Below are 20,349 nucleotides of genomic sequence, written 5' to 3'. Positions count from 1 at the left end.
TTTTATGAGGTAATATAAGACCCCCTGTCCAAAAATATCTCCAGTATGCGCTTCCACCACATCATTTACCATTATAATGATATCCTGGCTTAGGGTATTATCCCAAAAGAATTATGTTAAAACTAATGTAGCATTAAAAAAAAAACCTAGTTTTAGAGAACATTAGACATTTCATTAATGTATCAGCCACGATTTACCAGCTAACTCTGGATGTATTTTAGATAGCAAAGAATAGGTTTTTGAAGAATTGAAGCCCAGGTAAGTTTTGGCAAGAAGAAAAAAAGAGAATCAGAAGTACAGAATCTTGGGTTGACTTGGGCCAGGACATCTGGCCAGCCTGTGAGCAACAAAAGGTCACCAGACAAGGAAGTCAGGACAAACACTTATTTTAATTCACAGTTCTGCCAAATGCCAGTCTTGATATGGACTCTTGGGTGCCTGAAAAATAGTCATAGCTTTTGACTCCATGACATATAGCTAAAAGATTTGAAGCTATGTTTTTTTAAAGGTGGGTGGCAGGAGAATGCCAGTTAGTACAACTGCATTTCAGTGGCTTATTTAATATAGGGATGATAATCTTGATGTTGATAGTTTTTTTTTTTTCTACTAGGGGGAAAAAATTAAATCTAAGGACAGAAACTTAAGCTTGTTAAGATTTATAGAATTATTTTACATATTTCTTAAATATCCATAGGTATTATGGTCGAAAGATGCTTTTCCTCATGATGTGTCATCCTAACTTTGATAAAATGCTTGAAAAGTATGTCCCATCTAAAGATTTGCCATATATTAAGGAATCTGTAAAAAGCTTACGGCAAAAGGTATGTATAAGAAATTTATTTTATAACACAACTTTAAAAGCAGTGCTCATTTGCTGAGGAAGGTAAAGGATAGAAATAATTACTTCTTTGGTTATTTCTGTTAACCATTCAAAATAGATCTACAGGAGCATTTCAACAACTGCAGTACTGAGGAGACATTCTAGTGTCAGTAAATGTTTATTGAATAGAAGGTTAATATTTGATAGAATGTAGTAGTGTGGCTTATTGGAATTACAAGACTTGTGTTTGAATCACAACTTGAGAAGTAGCAATTGTATAATCTTACACACATCATTTCTTTAACCCACAATTTTTATTTTTATAAAATGAGGATAATGTTTATTACACTTAGTTCGTACTGTATTTACCTTGTACGTTCCACTGTTAGAGCTTCTACCACATTGCTGATAAAGGAGTTCCCTGAGGGGAAGCCCCACGTCTCATATATCCTTGTAGATAATGAGTATTCCCAAAGGGCTGTAAATGAGTAACTGAGGGACTGTCAAGTGAAATGAAATGTGAAAAGTGCTTTATAAAGTAACCCAAAAGTTGGTAACATTATTTTTCTTACCTTTGAGTTTCTTAACTGTAAAAGAGTGATCAATTTATAATGATCAACTCTATATAGCTAAAGATTATAAACTTTCTGAATGGGTTGATCATGTTCCCCCCAAAACCAAAGGCTTTTTTTTTTTATTTGTTTGTTTTTTGTATTTGTTATTTTTTTGTTTTGTTTTTGTTGTATTATTTTTTTATTTTTTGTTTTTCTTCAAGACAAAAGACAGGGGTGGGGGAGTCTATCAATAGTAATATTAGGCCAGAGCCCTTTTCAAAAGTGTAAAGTCAACCCATTTAAAAGAAAATCTTTTCTTGGGCTTCCGTGGTGGCTTAGTAGTTAAGAATCCACCTACCAATGCAGGAGACATGGTTCAATCCCTGATTCAATCCCGGACGATCCCACATGCCACGGAGCACCTCAGCCCCGGCTCATGAGCCCGAGCGTCACAACCATTGAGCCTGTGCCCTAGAGCCCAGGAGCTGCAACCACTGAAGCCCGCTTGTCCAGAGCCTGTGCGGCACAGCAAGAGAACCACCACGGTGGGAAGCCTGCACGCTGCAGCTGGAGAGTAGCCCCTACTCACCACAGCTAGAGGAGGGCCCGAGGAGTGTGGGTGACCCAGCACGGCCAAAATGCAAATAAATAAATAAAGTTATATATGCATAAAGAAAATCAGTTCTTTTGAGCATTGGGAACACAACGAGAATACAATTCCCTGCACATTTTGTTACCTATAAGGTAATGGAAATGAATGGAGTTGACTTCCTTATAAGATGGGAAAACAAATAGACCTACTTTTCATATAGTTGCTGTTTAGTCACTAAGTTGTTTTCAACTCTTTTGCAACCCATGGACTGTAGTCCACCAAGCTCCTCTGTCCATGGGATTTCCCAGGCAGAAATACTGGAGTGGGTTGCTATTTCCTTCTCTGGAGGACCTTCCCGACACAGGGGTCAAACTTGCGTCTCCTGCATTGGCAGGTGGGTCCTTTGCCATTGAGCCACCAGGGAAGCCCCTTTCATATAGTTACCTGCTCAACATACATTTTTGTTTAGCAGAAGAAAAAATGTAGTCTACTTATGTATTAATTTTTGCAAAAATGTGCTTAGTTTAATGATGTGGAATTTTTCTGTGGTAATTTATGTTCCTCTCTGGTCAACTTAGGTAAAAGATTCATTTTTGAAGGGATACTACTTCAAATATGTGTGGTGATAAACATTTTAGAGTATTTTTTCTTCTTATTGGTATGAGATTTCAGCATAATTCATATAGAATTTATCAAAATAACCATGTAAAAAATTATCTTACTAAAATGAGGCTGATTATATCTGTGAGTTATTTCAAGTACAAGTATCAGAAAAAAATAAATTTTAAATAGTTCTTATTTAAATGTTTATTCACATACTGGTATTGCATAGGAATTCATTGTTTATGTGATGTATTCATATTTTCTATATAAATTCATGATTTCCATATAGATTTTAAGCTTTAAGAAGAGTAGTTATAAAATATAGATATGAAGATTTGCATTTTAAACAGTTATACCAAGTCAATATCACTTGCTAGTGTTGGGCACATATTTTGTTAATTTACTACTAATTGCAAGGTAATTTATATATCTGATACCCTTTAAAGCATAAATATAGCAGATTATTAAAATGCATTCAGTTATAAGAGATCAGCAATGACTACTATGAAAATTACATTGTCCAAGTTAATTTCACTTTTACTAGTTTTAAGACTTTTATTGCACTGCCTCTCTTTATTCACAGGGTTTGGGAGAGATACCACTAGATACTCCTTCAGCAAAAGGAAGACGATCTCATACTGGCAGTGTTGGAAATATAAGGTCATCATCCGTTTCTAGGGATGCTTTCAATTCAACTGAAAGGTAGAATCATTACTCCCTACTGATGATAGTCTCATTTAGTCTCATGGTAGTCTCATTGGAATATTTTCATGAACTATTCCAGGGGTGTTTGTCAGAATTTAATGGAGTTTTGAAAGTTGGTAAGGACTTAGAAAATATGAGATAATTTGATTTAACAAGGCAATTATTTATTCACAGCACCTCACTTTTACGTGAACTAAACTTTAGTAAAACTTTAGTGTTATTGAACTTGTCAATATTAGGCCTGTCTTGGACAACTCTTAATTTTTTTCAATTTATAGCCTTGACTTCCCCCCTTGATTATAAAAGTAATACATAGTTACGGTTAAGGGAGAAAAAAACCTGTATGAAATACAAGCATTGAAAGAGTATAACCAATCACCTGTAATAACCATCAACCAGAAAAAGAGATACTCTTAAAATTTTTTTAAATATAATTATATATGTAATTTTGTAACAGGTTTAAACTACTAAGCAGTATTTAATAGATTGATTATATAGGTTTTAAAAATCTTTCAGAAGTATTACGATCTCTTTGGTGTATTTTAAAATATGTTTTAAACATTACTTTAAAAATTATATGAGTAGATGCGTAGGTATCTTTCACACTTTCTGTGTTTGTATATCTTTGAATAATAAATTTTATAAAAAATAAAAATCCATGGAATTTTGGAGCCTTGCTCTTCAAAGTGTAGTTCACAGAGGAAAGTACTACACGCCCTGAATGTAATGCTATATATGAATGTATTTTATATATGAAAGTTAAGAGAGTATGTTCTGAGTCCTCAAAATAAATAAAAGTTACTTATTAAACTTTTTTTCTATTTCTTTTAATTTTTGCACCTATATGAGATAATGGATGTTCACTGAAGTTATTGTGTTAATTGCTTTGTGAAATATGTAAATCAAGTCTTTGTATACGTTAGACTTACACAGTACCATGTTTCAGTTATATCTCAATAAAACTGGAAGAAAAAAGTGTAGGAGAAACAAAGACTTGCTTAGACAAAAAATGAGGGAATTTGTTGTCATTAGATTTTCTTTGCAAGAAATGTTAAAACAGTTCTTTAGAGAGAAATAAAATACTATAGGAACTAGGTTGCTTCCAGAATAGAGATAGAAAGTTCAGCTTGAGAGTTTAGCCTTTAGCTAGCATCAGGTAACCAGGATTTCAGGAGGATTCCCCACCATTCTCTAACTGATAAGAGTAGTTTACTGTGCCTCTGTTATTTGGGCAAACAGTGTGAAGAACTGCTTTCTTCCTGGAAGTTGGGAATTTTGGTATGTCCCAGGCAGAGGACCAATCATGAACAACTCCCCATTAAAAATCCTGGGTACCGCACCTCTAAGCTTCTTTGGTAGACAACATTTGACATGTGTTGTCACAGTTTGTTGCTGGAGGAATTAAGTTTATACTGTGTGACTCTACTGGAAAGGGACCTTTGGAGGCTTGCATCTAGTTTCTTCCAGACTTTGACCCCATGCACCTTTTCCTTTGCTGATTTTGCTTTATATCCTCCTACTATAATAAATCTTAACCATAAGTAAAACTGCATGCTGAATCTATGAGTCCTCCCAGCAAATTACCAAACCCAGCAGAGATATTAGGGACTCCCAACACAAGTATTGTGGCTATGGGTTGCTTTGTGAATTTTTTAAAAGTGAATACATGATAATTATTTATTATGTTTGTTTTTTACCTTTGTTTCACTTTAGAGAGGTAACTGAAATTCGTGAAATCACCAGAAAATCAATTCCCCGAAATTCCTTAGAAAGTGCTGAGTACATTAAAGTCATAACAGGTTTATTAAATGCAAAAGATTTTCGTGATCGTATTAATGGGATTAAGCAGCTTTTATCAGATACTGAAAACAATCAAGAGCTTGTCGTTGGAAACATTGTGAAGGTAAGGACCATCAAAATAAATTTTTATCTTCAATCAATAATAGTTAATAAAGTTCATCAGTATAATAATTGCCTTATTTCTTAATATTACATATGTATATTATTTTAAAGTGTTAAAATTTAGTGAAAAGTTTTGACTCCTCCCACTAGATGGTGACTCCTTGAAAGCTTTATAATCTCAGCGTTCTTAGAACCTGGCAGTCAGTAAATATATATGTTGAGTAAGAGAGTCCCTTGGTGGCCTAATGGTTAGGATTCTAGACTCGATCATAACCCAGGTTCAGTCCCTGGTTGGGGAACTGAGATCCCCAAAAGCCATACGGTGGGGCCAAAAAAAAAAAAAATATTGAGTAAATCAATCGGTATTTTAAAAACCAGGGCATTTAAGAGACTTGATATTTAGTTCAGTTCAGTCACTCAGTTCTGTCCGCCTCTGCGACCCCATGGACTGCAGCACTCCAGGCTTCCCTGTCCATCACCACTCCCAAAGCTTGCTCAAACTCATGTCCATCGAGTTGGTGATACCATCCAACCATCTCATCCTCTGTCATTCCCTTCTCCTCCTGCCTTCCATGTTTCCCAGCATCAGGGTCTTTCAGTGAGTCAGTTTTCTGCATGAGGTGGCCAGAGTATTGGAGTTTCAGCTTCATCATCAGTCCTTCCAATGAATATTCAGGACTTATTTCCTTTAGATTGACTAGTTGGATCTCAAGAGTCTTCTCCAACATCACAGTTCAAAAGCATCAATTCTTAGGCACTCAGCTTTCTTTATAGTCCAACTCTCACATCCATACATGACTAGTGGAAAAATCATAGCTTTGACTAGATGGACTTTTGTCAGCAAAGTAATGTCTCTGCTTTTTAATAAGCTGTCTAGGTTGGTCATAGCTTTTCTTCCAAGGAACAAGCATCTTTTAAATTTCATGGTTGCAGTCACCATCTGCAGTGATTTTGGAACCCCCAAAAATAAAGTCTGTCACTGTTTCTGTTGTTTCCTCATCTATTTGCCATGAAGTGATAGGACCAAATGCCATGATCTTGTTTTTTGCACGTTGAGTTTTAAGCCAGCTTCTTCATGCTCTTCTTTCACCTTCAAGAGTCTCTTTAGTTCTTCTTCACTTTCTGCCATAAGGGTGGTATCATCTGTGTATCTGAGGTTATTGATATTTCTCCTTGCAATCTTGATTCCAACTTGTGCTTCATCCAGCCTGACTTGATATTACTTAGGAATAAATAATGAAATTTTAATATGTAAATTAGAAATCTGCTTGTGCTAATTTTATGTTAATATATATTTATAAATATGCATTTGTATATTTTATAACTTATATAGAAAGACTAGAAGCAATAGAAAGGGAAAGAGTAATAAATCTTAGTGGTACCAGAGCATAGATTACTTGTGCTTCATCAGAATTTGGTTCAGTTAATTCCATTAGTAATTTAGTCATTAAATTCTACTGGTAACCTACTCCATTATTCTTGCCTGAAGAGTTCCATGGACTGAGAAGCCTGGCAGACTACAGCCCATGGGGTTGTAAAGAGTCAGACATGACTGAGTGGCTAAAACTAACACTTATATATGATGTATATCACAGATTATTAGTTAATAGTCTCAGTCTCACAGAATAGCTCTTTCCTCACCTGACATAGTTAAATTGCTCAGCATTTACTTCATTATATCTTGAATTTACAAAAGCTAAGAATTAGAAGAGGAAGGCTCTACTGTTTAAGTACTCAGGTTAAGAGGTAATAATAAAAACTTAAATCTGAAACTAGGTCAAATCTCTGTAGTAAAACCTACATGTCTACTTCTGTTACAAATAGAGATAAGAATAGAAACCTTTAAGTTCTTAAAGTTAGCTAAACTAACCTACACATTTCAGAAAACAGCATTTTTTATTGAACCAATTTCTCAGCATTAATTTAGTAGGATTTCTTTTTAGGTGGATTTTGAAGCCTTCTCTTTTTGGGGTAAGAAGATTGGACACTAGCATCCAAATTGAAGTTTCTATTATCTCAGTCCAAGTTAAATAAGATGTGTGTGTGTTTTTAAATAGTACATTTATGCTTTAGTAGGATGAATACTATGAAATGCCATTAGGAATTTAAATATAATAGATATCAACATTATTTCACTTTAATTTACCACTTTACTTTCAGATTTTTGATGCTTTTAAATCTCGGCTTCATGATTCCAATAGTAAAGTAAACCTGGTGGCTCTAGAAACAATGCACAAAATGATTCCTTTGCTTAGAGACAACTTATCTCCTATAATCAACATGCTAATCCCAGCAATAGTAGATAACAATCTGAATTCCAAGAATCCAGGCATCTATGCTGCTGCCACCAATGTTGTTCAGGCACTGAGTCAGCATGTAGGTAAGAAATCTTACTTTGGCATTCAAATTATTTTGGCTTTACTTTTGTGCTTTCTCATTCCACGCATTTTCTAAAATGCCAAAAATGTAGCTATTCAATTTTTGTCACTTAATATTGTGATAAAATTTTTAAAATTTTCTCAGTATCAGTTTTAATTTATTTTTAGTGATTAAATACCATTCCATTAAACTGACTTTCTCTATCCTTATTTTTAACTTTTCAGTTCTTTTTTTTCTACCTCAACATCACATCTGATACAAAGTTAACTCAAAATAGATCATAGATTTAAATGCAAGATTTAACTGTATAACTTTTAGAGTATATGAGAAAATCCTTAGAACTTAGGCTTGGTGAAGAGTTGCTAGCATGGCATTAAAAGTATGATCTATATAAAGTTCATAAATTGAACTTCATCAAAATTTAAAACATTTCCTTTGCATCCCATTTCTGTAATGTAGTGGTTATCATGTTTACTTCACATTTACTTTACAAAAGACTTTTTATTTTTTTAGATCAAACTGTTTATTTTTGTGTTAAAAAAATAAGTCCAAATAGATAGTGAAATAAATATAATTTTTAAGTGTCCCATCCTGGGCTCTCTTTTCTAGAATTTAGTAAACAGTTCAAATTTAGGTTGCTTCAGAACCTGTTTAATTACTATGAGGTCTCCATCCTAGAACCATGTTTCTGTAGTTTAGCAAATAATTAACTGGACAAGTCATCCTCTATGATGCCATCTTTCCAGCTATCCTTCCAAACAAATTACAGATTTGCAGAAAATATTTGCAAACCACATATCTGATACATATGCTTATCTAGAATGGGCTTCCCTTGTAACTTAGTCGGTAAAGAATCTGCCTGCAGTGCAGGAGACCCGGGTTCTGATCCCTGGGTTGGGAAGGTCCCCTGGAGAAGGAAATGGCAACCCACTCCAGTATCCTTGCCTGGAAAAACTCACGGACAGAGGAGCCTGGTGGGCTGCAGTCCATGGGGTCGCAAAGAGTCGGGCATGACCAAGCCATTAACCCTAACTCTTATCTAGAATATATAAGGGGCTTCACTGGTAGCTCAGCTGATAAAAAAAATCCACCTGCAGTGCAGGAGACCCCAGCTCCATTCCTGGGTCAGGAAGATCCTTGGAGAAGGAAACGGCTACCCACTCCAGTATTCTTGCCTGGAGAATTCCATGGACAGAAGAGCATGGTGGGCTGCAATCCATGGGGTCACAAAGAGTTGGACACAACTGAGCAACTTACTTTCAGAATATATAAAGAACTTGTGGAAATTCCATGGCACTTCCACTGCAGGGAGTCCAGATTTGATTCCTGGTTGGGAAAGTAAGATCCCACAAGCCACATAGTGCAGCTAAGAGAAAGAAAGAATTCTTAAAACTCAACATTAAAAAAAAAACACTATTTAGAAAATGGGCAAAAGACATGAAGGAAACACTTATATGGATGGAAAATAAAAACATGAAAAGATGTTTAACATCACCAGTCACTAAGGAAATATAAATACAAATTAAGACCATGATTGTTATGCAAATTTATTAGTCTTTTTGGGTAGTTATAACAAACTACCATAGCTTGGATGGCTTATAAACAACACATACGTATTTCTCACAGTTCTTGAAGCCTGGGAAGTCCATGATCAAAGCATCAACAGATTTGTTGTTGGTTGAGGGCCCTCTTCCTGGTTTATAAGTGTCCATCTTCTGGCTGTGTTCTCACATGGTGGAAGGGACTGGGAGCTCTTGGAGCCTCTTTTATGAAGGCACTAATCTCATTGATGAAGGCTCCACCTTCGTGACCTAATTTCCTTCCCCAAAGCCCCACTTTCAAACACCATCACACTGGGGATTAGGTTTCAAGGTATAAGTTTGAGGGGGGCATGCAAACATTCAGTTCATAGCAAGTATTAGAAGAGCTTAAATTAAAAATAGTGACAACACCAAATGCTAACAAGGTGCAGAGAAACTGGATCTGATACATTGCTGGTGAGAATGTAAATAAAAAATCATAGCCACTTTAGAAAATTTTTTGGCTGTTTTTTAAAAAACTAAGCATGTACTTACCTATCTGTTGTTTTCCTAGGCCTTTATTCCAGACCAGTGAAATCTTACGTTCATGCAAAAACCTGTACATGATTGCTCATAGCAGCTTTGTTTGTAATAGCCCCAGACTGTCAATTGCCTAAGTATAATTCAGTGGGTTAATGGTGAAAAAACTTGATATATCCATACCATAAAATACTTAGCAGTAGAAAGGAATGGGTTATAGACACATGCAACAGTTTGGATGAATCTCAAGGTCATTATGCTGAGAGAAAAAAGCCAACCCCAAAAGGTCACCTGCTGTAGGATTCCATGTGTATGACTTTTTCAAAATGACAAATTTGTAGAGATGGAAAACAAATTAGTGGCTATCAGGGTTTACCAGCAGTTTAGGAAGAGTGAGTATATGTATAGCTATAGATCTTTGTGGTGATTCTGTATCTTAACTGTAGTGATAGTTTCATAGATCTGCACATGTGATAAAATGGCATAGAACTATATACACATATATAGTGTATAATATTATATATTATGTGCTATAATATTGTATATTATATATACTATATAATATATATACTGTATATGCATATGTATACTACATGTATACTATATAATACTACTGTATTATTGTTGATTATGTATACTATGTTATGTATACTATAATTATATAAATTTTCACCAGGTTACAAATCTGGGTGAAAGTACACAAAGCCTCTCTGTACTATCTTTGATATTTCCAGTGAAACTATAAAATTAAAAATTTGAAAAAAATCAGTGAAGGTAAAAACTATACCAAAATTTCAATTCTTTAATTCTTTTTCTTTCTTTCTTTCTTTGATAAACCTGTATGCTATCATTTGGAATAAGATGCCTAGGAGATAGGTAGTTCTTTTTCTTTTTTATGCCTTTAATATTCTATGATGTATTTTTACTTTTTATTTGCTGTAAGAATATTACTGTATTAAGGTTGTATCGAGAATTTTTAAAAGTTGTTAACTATGTAGATTAAATCTTTCTAACACATTTTCATCCATTTACATGATTTTTTCCTTTCAATGCTATGTAATGAAAAATAAATAAGATCTTATAACTGTTTAAAATGTCTATGTGTTATTCTTTTTGTTTAGATAACTACTTACTTCTTCAGCCATTTTGCACAAAAGCCCAGTTTTTAAATGGAAAGGCAAAACAGGATATGACTGAAAAGCTTGCTGGTAAAGATTTTTAAATTGTTATTTCTTAAGAAATAGTTGATTAAGGATACACTGATGGGCATTTCAACTCAATTTTAGGATAGCTACTAAGCTCAGTATCATTATCTATGAAGTAGAAATAAATTGTATAATCATCTGTAAAAAGACCTTTTAAGACTTTTACCCCAAAAATTTTCTTCAAAAGAATTTTATTCCTTTTTCCCCCCAGTAAAAAAGTCTTGTTAGGAGAAATAGGATCAATAAAAGATATTAAAATCAAATATTGGTACACATAGAAAACTGCTGTTTCAAATTGTGTTTAATGAAACGTCCAGGAGTTTAAAATGTGTATGACTTGATTAAACTACATTTGGAAAACATTGAGATGAATTTTTGGTTTGATTTCTGTTTTTACTGCTTTTGCCTGTCATATATAGATTTCTAATACTTGAAGATCCCAATCTTTGGCGGTAAAGTTTCTGGCCTTACTTTTTTTAAGATGCTGAACATTTTAGCATGAATGTCAGGGAAGAAGCCTAGTTTATTTTATATGCTTTTTAATTGTCAGAACTTGAATTTGTTTGTTTTTTAAAAAAAACCTCACTGTTTACTATTTTTGTGTTTCAGATATTGTTACGGAACTTTATCAGAGGAAGCCCCATGCAACAGAACAGAAAGTGTTGGTTGTTTTATGGCATCTCTTAGGGAACATGACAAATAGTGGCTCTTTGCCTGGAGCTGGAGGAAATATACGAACAGCCACAGCTAAATTATCAAAAGCACTTTTTACACAGATGGGTCAGAATCTGTTAAATCAGGCTGCGTCTCAACCATCACATATAAAAAAGAGTTTAGAAGAATTGCTTGATATGACAATTTAAAATGAATTATGAGTCTTTGATGAAATATGATGAACAAAACTGTTTACATGATGACAAATGGAAGTTTGTTAAAGTTAGGTTTTCAGTGCCTGCACTTCTCATCCAGTAATTAAGTCAATAACTATTTTTATTTGCAGCCTGTGAGTACACATCCGTCCTACATCAACCCTATCACTTGCGCCCATCACACAAAAATCTAAAATAATATAATCTAGTGCTCATGAAATCTGAGGCATGTGGAGTGAATCCAAAAAAAGTTTTAATATTTTTGAGAAAAGTCCCGCTTATTTGCACTATTCTGTAGAAACTGCAGTTTGTTGCCCTATATGTACAATTAGACTTTTAATTAAAAATACACTTTTTGTTATGTAATCATGTTTTGCTATGTCTCATTACTCAGCCTTGTTTTATGAAGTGGAAGAAAAGTCATTGAACTATGTTGTCACAAACTATGTTTTATGTGCTATTTGTGAAAAACATGTATTTCTGAAATCAGTCTGCTAATATGATTGTTCAGTATTAGCTTGCTTTTGCTGCTGTGTTAAGTGAAATACTTGCTTACCAGTTGGGTTTAATCATCTACATAATTGTGAAATTTTATAAGTTATAATAAAGCATGATGACCAAAGTTTTAGAAAACATTAAACATTAAATGCACGTTTAAGAAAACGTGTCGAATGTAACTTCCCTATTTTTGTGTGCAAACACTAAATTTTATTTCTATATGTCCTGACATTTATAAAGGTGTTATTTTGCTGCCCAGTTGTATAATTCTCAAGTATAGTGCCAGGTCTTCTCTAGCTTTTCTCAGAATTCTTGGGCTACAAGTACTGTATGCATCTTAAAAAAGAAAAGGAATGTTATATAATAAAAGGATTTATTTCTGTAGATGTGTGAGAGGTGTCCTATTTTTCCAACTTAAATGTATATTAAAATGGGAAATATATATATTAGGTATTGACCTATACAGGTATTGACCTATCACTTTCACTTGTTATACTTGATGCAATTTTGACCTATCTCTATTGACCTAATAGTAGACCTGCGTTATAGTTTTACAGAAAATTATCTCTGTGAACTTGCGCAAGCCACTTGCCAGATACAGGCCTCAGTTTTCTCATCTCTGACCTGTGAAGACTAGACTAGATGATTTTTAAGGTTCCATTTTGCTCTAAAATTCTGTGACTCTATGTTGTAGTTTACTCTAAGATCACTTTATTACAATTGTAGACTATTTTCATTCTTTTTCACTTCTTGTGTCATTAACAAATGTATATATTTCTAATGTATTTGGCTACTTTTTAAATTGTGGTTCTTTGTATTAATCTGTAATTTCTGAGCACAACAGTAAAAAAAAGTTTGAAGCTAATCTGAAAGGAAAGATGTGGCTGCTTTCCCTGTATTTATATACACTTTTATAATTACATACATCTAAAATTCATTTTCTTCTAAATGTATTTTATTATATGCCTACTATTTAGGTTGGAAGTTAGCAAACATTTTCTGTAAAGCACCAGAAAATAAATATTTTTGGCTTTGTAAGCCACAGATTGTGGCATATTCTTTGTTTTGCTCTTTTTTTTGTTTGTTTGTTTCTTCTTTTTTTTTTTAAACAATCCTTTAGAAATATAAAAAAGTTCTTAGCTTGGGCCTCTGACGTAGTTTGCCAAAGCACCTGGCCTAGACTTTTGACTTCACTTGTAACTCTGAAATTATCATTAAATTTTGCTTCACCCTTTATGATACTTATTATTAAAATAGTTACAGATTCTAAGTTTTATTGATTTTGACCATTGCCTTTGTTTCATTGCAAATGTGTCTACTAAAGTTACACTGATTGTTGGACACATTGAAGGTAAATTTTAGATTTGAGGCCAAAGAAGAGCACTACTTTATGCATAAACTTAGTCATCCATTATTTTCAGTAGATAAAGAGTTTTAATTTTGCATTGAAAAAAGTACAGTAAGTATATGACTATTAATGTGGAAACTTCATGCAATCTATGTGTTTTTGTTATAAATAAAATATCCATAACAGAGTTCCTCCACACCTTAAATATTTTTCTCTATATTAGCAACTTGTTGATACTGAACATGCAGAAGTCTAGCATTCTACTGCCGAGAATTGTTACCAATCTGGAAATCAAAAAGAATTGGGAGACTGATAGAACTAAAGAAAAGCTGAAGGTGTAAATAAATTGAAATAAAGGAATTTTTTTTACAAGCAGTGATAGTGATAAAGTCTAACCCCACCAGCACTGCAAATAAAAAAAATAAAAGAATTTAAATGGCATATTTACCCAACAGAATCGATAGCATATATTTATTTAAAATGTTAACCACAGGACAGTGTTCACAATATGTTAAAGGCAAAAAGCCTGACTACATACATACAGTGTCTCTATTAAATATACACACACACAAAGCAGAACTGGAATTGTAAACACCAATATGAGAATAATGTTGGTCATCTCTTGATAAAAGTTAATTTTTTCAGTGTACTATTCTGCAATTTTTATTTTTTTTCAGAAATGAACAACATGTATTGCCTGTGTAATAAAATTTAAATTGCATAAAATCTGAAATTAAGGTAAAGAGAAGAAAATAAAGAGACAAAGTAGTGAAAAAGTGCTTAGGAAGGTAGTGATATGACTAGAAGGAAGATGAGAAGAAATGGAAGCAACAAATTATAAAGAGCATAAGACTTCGATTTAGAAACCATGGATTTGGAACCCAGTTTTACTATTACTTGTTAAACCTTACATGTAGCCTGCAGTTGGGGTGAGGTACAAAATTAACATGGGATTATGTATGAGAAGGCATTTGTAAACTCAAATTCTATGCAAAGTTAGCTTTCCCATCAGCAAATGAAGTTGAGGAAAGATGGGCAGAAACCTATAGAAATCTTTAGTGCCAAAATAAGCTAATCCTACTTACTTTGTTGCTAGTTAGGTTAAATAGATCAAATGAAGGGAAAATCTTAAGTACTATATTAACATTAATGAATTAAAGTCTCATAATGTGTACTGTAAAAAGAGTACCTAAACTCTTAATTCATACTTAAACTCTTCTGTGGGCAACAATGGGGTAAATAGATTTCAAGGGATTAAAGTGAATTGTAGGTTTAGCAAAATAGTCTTTTTTTTTTTTTTTTTTTTTTTTCATTTTAAATACTGGAGCATGGAATGTTTGATTCAGTACTATGTAAAATTAAGACAATGGTGTGGTACCAAATTATGACCCAGTCTTGAATGTGCTGTTCACCTCTGTGTATCTTGGGTGCCTTGGCCTATACTGGGTGCTGAATAAATAGTACTTGAATAAAATGTTGAATGTTATATATGTTTGAAGTATATTCTGGAGCAATGTTTTAAAGGGTTGTGCTGAATAAATTAGAAAAGTTAACCAGTAGAAGACAGATAGCTGGACAGAAACACCCAACTGAAGGCATCCTGTAGCAAATGGATTTCCTCCAACGTTCCAGCCTAGTGGATTGATAAAGTATGCCTTTTCAATGTTTTAAAAGATTGGGAGGTTACCGCAAGTTTCAGCAGGAAAGAGGGTAGTGATCTACTTACTAGGCAGGTCTCAGAGCCAGATTCTAGACAGTAAAGGTCTAAAGAATAGAAGCATTGAGAATTGAAAGAATAGGTCTGAAAGGTACTCTCATGGCAGGCTTGACTAAACTGATGACATACTTAGATTTGGAACATAAAGGAATCAAAGTTAAAGTTTCTCACTCTAGAGACATGGATGCTGATACCATTAACTGAAATGGAGAACACTCCGAGGAAAAGCAGTTGGTGAGAAAGAGATAAATGTAATGCTTTCGGACCCCTGTGAGAGAAGTTGACTGTGAAGGCAGAGTTCTGAATCCATTCATTCATTTATTTGCCACTGCCAGGTTTGTGGGATATAAGTTCCCTCAGCAGGAATTGAACCAGGCCTTCAGCAGTGAAAGCGCAGAGTCCTAACCACTGGACTGCCAGGGAATTCCTGGGAGAGTTCTGAATTTAAATTGCAGTTTCAATTTACCAAGTCTATGACCAAGAGGATAAGAGGAAAGGGAAGACAGGGAAAAGGGAAAAAATATCCAGCTGGCATGAGCAAAAAGGAAATTTTTAAATTGATGCTTCTTGTTTAATCATTAAGTCGTGTCCATCTCTTTCGCAACCCCCTGGACTGCAGCCCAACAGGCGCCTCTGTCCATGTGATTTTCCAGGCAAGAATACTGGAGAGGATTATCATTTCCTTCTCCTGGGGATCCTCCCAACCCAGGGATAGAACCTGTGTCTCCTGCATTGGCATGCAAATTCAAGGAATTCTTGGAAAGCATTTTCTGCATCATGCTGGTTGTGGAAGCATTTTCCCTGCAAAAAATTGTTGAGATGCTTGAAGGTGGTTGAAAAGAGGTCAGGTGAATACAGTGGATAACGCAAAACTTCCTGGCTGGTGAAGGGATTTATGATAGAGTTAGAGACAGGAAACATCATCTTGTAGAGCCCTATTTGGGGAGGCAGACAGATTCCAGAGGAGGAAATTACAGCCCAGTTGTTATATTACTGAATCTTGAACAAGAGATTGCCTGGTAAATGGTTGGTTAATTCAGGAATCTTGAAACAGAAACAGGAAAAGCCAGATTTTTAAAAGAAAAAAAAAAATTTTTTTTTTTTGTTTTAAACTTAGTATGGAAGCACAACTGAAGAGTACGGCTAAGCTTGTCAAAATAATGCAGCCTTCATTCGCCCGGGGAATAATCTTACATATCCTTTTAATAATCAGCTCCTCGTGCCCTTAACTCCACTATTGTTTCACTTGCAGAAACCTGGGTGGACCAGAGTCCAAATAACATCGTGAGATTTATGAGTTTAAGGCTGAAGTTTAAGTGGAGGGGTGAAGTTTCGGCAGTTGTTTGCCCAAAAAGGAATAACAGCATTTTTCTTGGGCGGGGCGCTGTCTGTGTTTAGGATCTGAGGTACGAAAAACCCTAAGGACCCGCTTTTTGTTTGGGAAGGCCAAGCAGACGCAACGCCTGGTAGGGGCAGCGGCCCGGCTCTCAGGGCCGCGGGGCGGGGCCTGCCCGGTCCACGTCCCGCGGAGGGCGAGACCTGCGCGCTGCGCAACCACGTGACACCCTCGCCTCCGGGGGCTCCGACGCATGCGCGCCGCGCTCTCGACGAGGAGGCTGTGGTGCTGGTGGCGACTGCTGTGTTTGTGGGAACCGAGACTGTTAAAGTGCCATCTTCGACTCAGCTGGCCCAGACTGTGGCTCATGGAATTCAGTGGCATCCATCGTCAGGTCAGCTTTGGCGGGCGCCTTGGAATTGGCCGGGGGTGGGGGGTGGGGGGCGTGCTGATACGCTGGTCTGGAAGGGGCCTGCCTCGTTTCAGGCCGCGCTGAGGCTGCGGCCTCCCTCTCCAGCCCTGTTTTGAGGCCTGACTTGGCCTCGCGACCCAGCTGTCCATCCCTTCTCTTTCCCACCTGTTGGGTGGAGCAGTGCGAGGTTTCTTTTCTTAGTTCTTAGACCACACGTTTCTCTGCCGGCGCCTTAGGACGGGCGGGGAATTGTGGGCCTCAACTTGGATTTAGGAAGCGCTTTGGGGATAAGTCTAAAGCCCATGCTTTGGCGAGAGCTGGGAACCAGTGTGGCTGGGACGACTGGAAGTGGAAGGGACCGAAAGGTTTGGGAGGATGTGATATAAATTGGGTAAAACTTGTAGGCCCCTTGTAGGGTGCGTTTCGCGTTATGACTGAAGCCACACTCTGGTACTCTTGAGTCACAGCACCCCAAAAATCAGTTAAAGCTTTTGGCAGGACAGGATGGAAGCAGAAAACCAGTGTTTTATCTTTTGTAGCCAGAGACCGACACTGCTGTTTTTCTCGTTCTAAAAATCGCATCTTGAGTTAGTATTATGTACTATATTTATGCCAACTAAAATATTACCTTTACGTTTAATATTCCTGTTCAGAAATACTTAACACTTTTTACGGTTGTAAAGGTTGAAGCCTGAAAAAGCATTGGAACTTAAGTATTTTGGGTTCTGAGAGCTAGTAAATGGATTGAAAAAACAAGCAAAACAGGTCAGGTGTATTCTTCCCTTCCCCCCATTCTAAAGTTGCAGAAGTTGGAACTTTTCCACTGTTTGGCCGCTGGTAGGGATAATGTTAATGAAAGGAGTTCTGCTAAAGAAGACATGTTCTCAAGATTGTGAACTCTGGAATAATTAGGGGTTACCAAAGATGCCTAATTAGTAGGTAGTATGAGATATTTGAAGTGAGAATTGAAAAGCGAATATTTTTGGTGTCATGATATTTGGAAGTGATTTTACTTGCTTACCTGTAATTGAATACGAAAAAGAATCTTATAAATCAAATGATAGAAAGTATGTGTAGCTTTTTTTCAAGGGGAAGATTAGTAGATGTACAAAATAGATAAACAACAAGGTTCTTACTGTATAGCACAGGAAACTGTATCAATCTTACATAATAATGTAAATAAAAGAAGAGAGAAGAGACCTTTCTGTGGTATGCTAGCAAATAATACCCCGTAAAATATAGGATCTAAAAATTTTTTTTGAAAAGTAGCCAGAGCGGGAAGAAAATAAGTCCAGCCAAATGATGATTTTTATTTTCCCCCAAAATATGAAGACGGTGCAAACATTTATGTAAATAAAGTCCAATTTCTGGAACGTAGCAAGTGCTTAATGTATGGAAACTTTAAAAAGGTCAATCTGTATAAACATTCTGCTCAGCCTCTGAAAACAGTTGCCAAAGCCAGTGATTATGATGGTCTCTTTTTTCCCCAGTCACTTTGAGTCTTCAGATTGGCTTATCTGTGGATGAGGCACAGAATGACTTAAGGGTTGCAGAGGTAGTTGATTTGCAGTACTCAGACTCCTGACTTTCAGTCCTTAGTGATGACCTCAGATTTTTATATGTTCTGTTTAATACCTCTGTCAGCATAAATGCCTATAAAGAGATTGAGGTAATAGATCAGATTTCTCATTTTTAATTGAGTATTTCTCGTTTTTAATTTAATTAAAAATTAATTTAAGTCATCCTCCAAAAGAGCTTTTAAGTGTTAAGACGGTATATTGAATTCCTAGATAAATGTATCTCTTAACTGAACTAAAACTTAAAATGTATGATGTAGAATTGTACTTTTTCATGTACTGCTTATTCACATTTAATATATCATTTTTCTCTTATACTTGTGTACTTTATGCATCTCATAGTTTTATATAAGAAAGTGCAAAGTAGTAAAAAGGCGTGAGGAGAACAGAAGGAAATTTTTGTTATTCTGAGAGAATAGCATGAGCACATGCTCAGGCATGAGCATGTGCTGTCATCTGTAAATGACAATAAGGAATACTGTTGGATTAATACCCTTTGAAAAGTTAAGTTGGGACCAGATATACCACTCAGTCATTCAACAATTATTTTCCTGTTGTATACTGGACACTTTCAGATTCTAGGGATATAGTAGTGAACGAAACCAGGGACCCTGTTCTCAGTGAATTTAATATTCTAATAATAATTTATGTGTAGCAGTGTTTTTCCATTTTTTTGACTGCAGCCTATAATATGTACATGTAACATTGCAGTTTCATAATCTAGTAGTTGGATCCTGTGTGTATTTCAACAGTATGCCCTTAATGTGTGCAATGCACTCTAATTTTTTTTTCTTTTCTGTATTAAAAAAAAAAATAAGCTGGTGCAAGGCATTCTGAGGTTTGAAAAACATTATTCAAAAGGGGAGATAATTATATTGTAACAACAGTATAAATGAAGAGGATAGTTAATCTTTATAGCAAGGTATGTGTGATTATTTGTGCATGAGGCTTAGAGAAGTTAAGTAACATGCTCAAAGTTCCCTAAGGAGTAACTGGACCAGATTTTTAATTCCGTTCTATTCAGGTTTTAACCCAAGTGTTTTATTATACAACTTCCCAATTGTTATGAAAGTAATAAGCTAGGTTTAGGACTCTGGGTGGGGAGGGTAAGGACTGTGATGCTTTTTTACTTATGATGCAGTGGATTAAGTGTATATTATATCTCCCTGTGTACTGTAGACCTGAGCCTTAGTGTGAAGGAATTTATACTCTGGAAAGGAAAAGACATCGAATGAGTATCACAAATGTGATTGTGTGCCGTGGAAGCATCATTGGGGGAAATTAACTAATTTGGAGGCTCTGGGAGTACTTTTCAGTCAGGGTGTTTAAATTTGCCCAGATTAGTTAGTGGGCTTCAGTTAGGTTAAAGGCTTTGAGTGGGAGTGTGAGGGTGGGGTAGAGAGGTGGGAACGCAGTCCAGACAGACAGAGGAAACTACAAACGCTAAGGTCCTGAAGCTGAAATGAGCTGAACTGGAAAACACAACAAAACAGGTGAATGTGATATGTTAGAAAAGGGGCAAGAAGAGAGAGCCTTTCAAGGAGAAAGCCATCGTTACTGTTGGATACAGTGAATAGTAGATCAGAAAGATGAATCAGAACATGTCCAGTTGGATTTATAAACAAAGAGATTGTGACTTTGGGAGAATTTCAGAGTGGTAATAAAGAAGAATCCAAATTTAAGGGTAAATGGAGGATATAGAAAATCACTGTGGACAGTGACTTCAGCCATGAAATTAAAGACACTTGCTCCTTGGAGAAAAGCGGTAACAA

General features: G+C 35.6%; 2 protein-coding genes across 3 annotated transcripts in view; both read left to right on the top strand.

Annotated features, from left to right (window-relative positions):
- Window positions 1-12,571, top strand: part of TOGARAM1 (TOG array regulator of axonemal microtubules 1) — a 79,590-nt gene extending 67,019 nt beyond the window's left edge. For both annotated transcript variants that reach the window (XM_020881394.2, XM_020881391.2), the window contains 6 exons: window positions 695-821; window positions 3,153-3,271; window positions 4,988-5,177; window positions 7,337-7,556; window positions 10,737-10,823; window positions 11,430-12,571. In XM_020881394.2, coding sequence (XP_020737053.2) covers window positions 695-821; window positions 3,153-3,271; window positions 4,988-5,177; window positions 7,337-7,556; window positions 10,737-10,823; window positions 11,430-11,683 — 997 coding nt within the window. In that variant the 3' untranslated portion in view covers window positions 11,684-12,571. The remainder of the gene's footprint in view (window positions 1-694; window positions 822-3,152; window positions 3,272-4,987; window positions 5,178-7,336; window positions 7,557-10,736; window positions 10,824-11,429) is intronic.
- A 4,262-nt stretch (window positions 12,572-16,833) lies between these two features.
- Window positions 16,834-20,349, top strand: part of PRPF39 (pre-mRNA processing factor 39) — a 34,896-nt gene continuing 31,380 nt past the window's right edge. The window contains exon 1 of the mRNA XM_020881400.2: window positions 16,834-16,982. The gene's annotated coding sequence lies outside the window, so the exon portion shown is untranslated. The remainder of the gene's footprint in view (window positions 16,983-20,349) is intronic.

The sequence above is a fragment of the Odocoileus virginianus genome, chromosome 16, assembly GCF_023699985.2.
Source record: "Odocoileus virginianus isolate 20LAN1187 ecotype Illinois chromosome 16, Ovbor_1.2, whole genome shotgun sequence".
NCBI lineage: Eukaryota > Metazoa > Chordata > Mammalia > Artiodactyla > Cervidae > Odocoileus > Odocoileus virginianus.
Note: the sequence above shows the minus strand (reverse complement) of the source record. Positions and strands in the feature narration are given on the sequence as shown.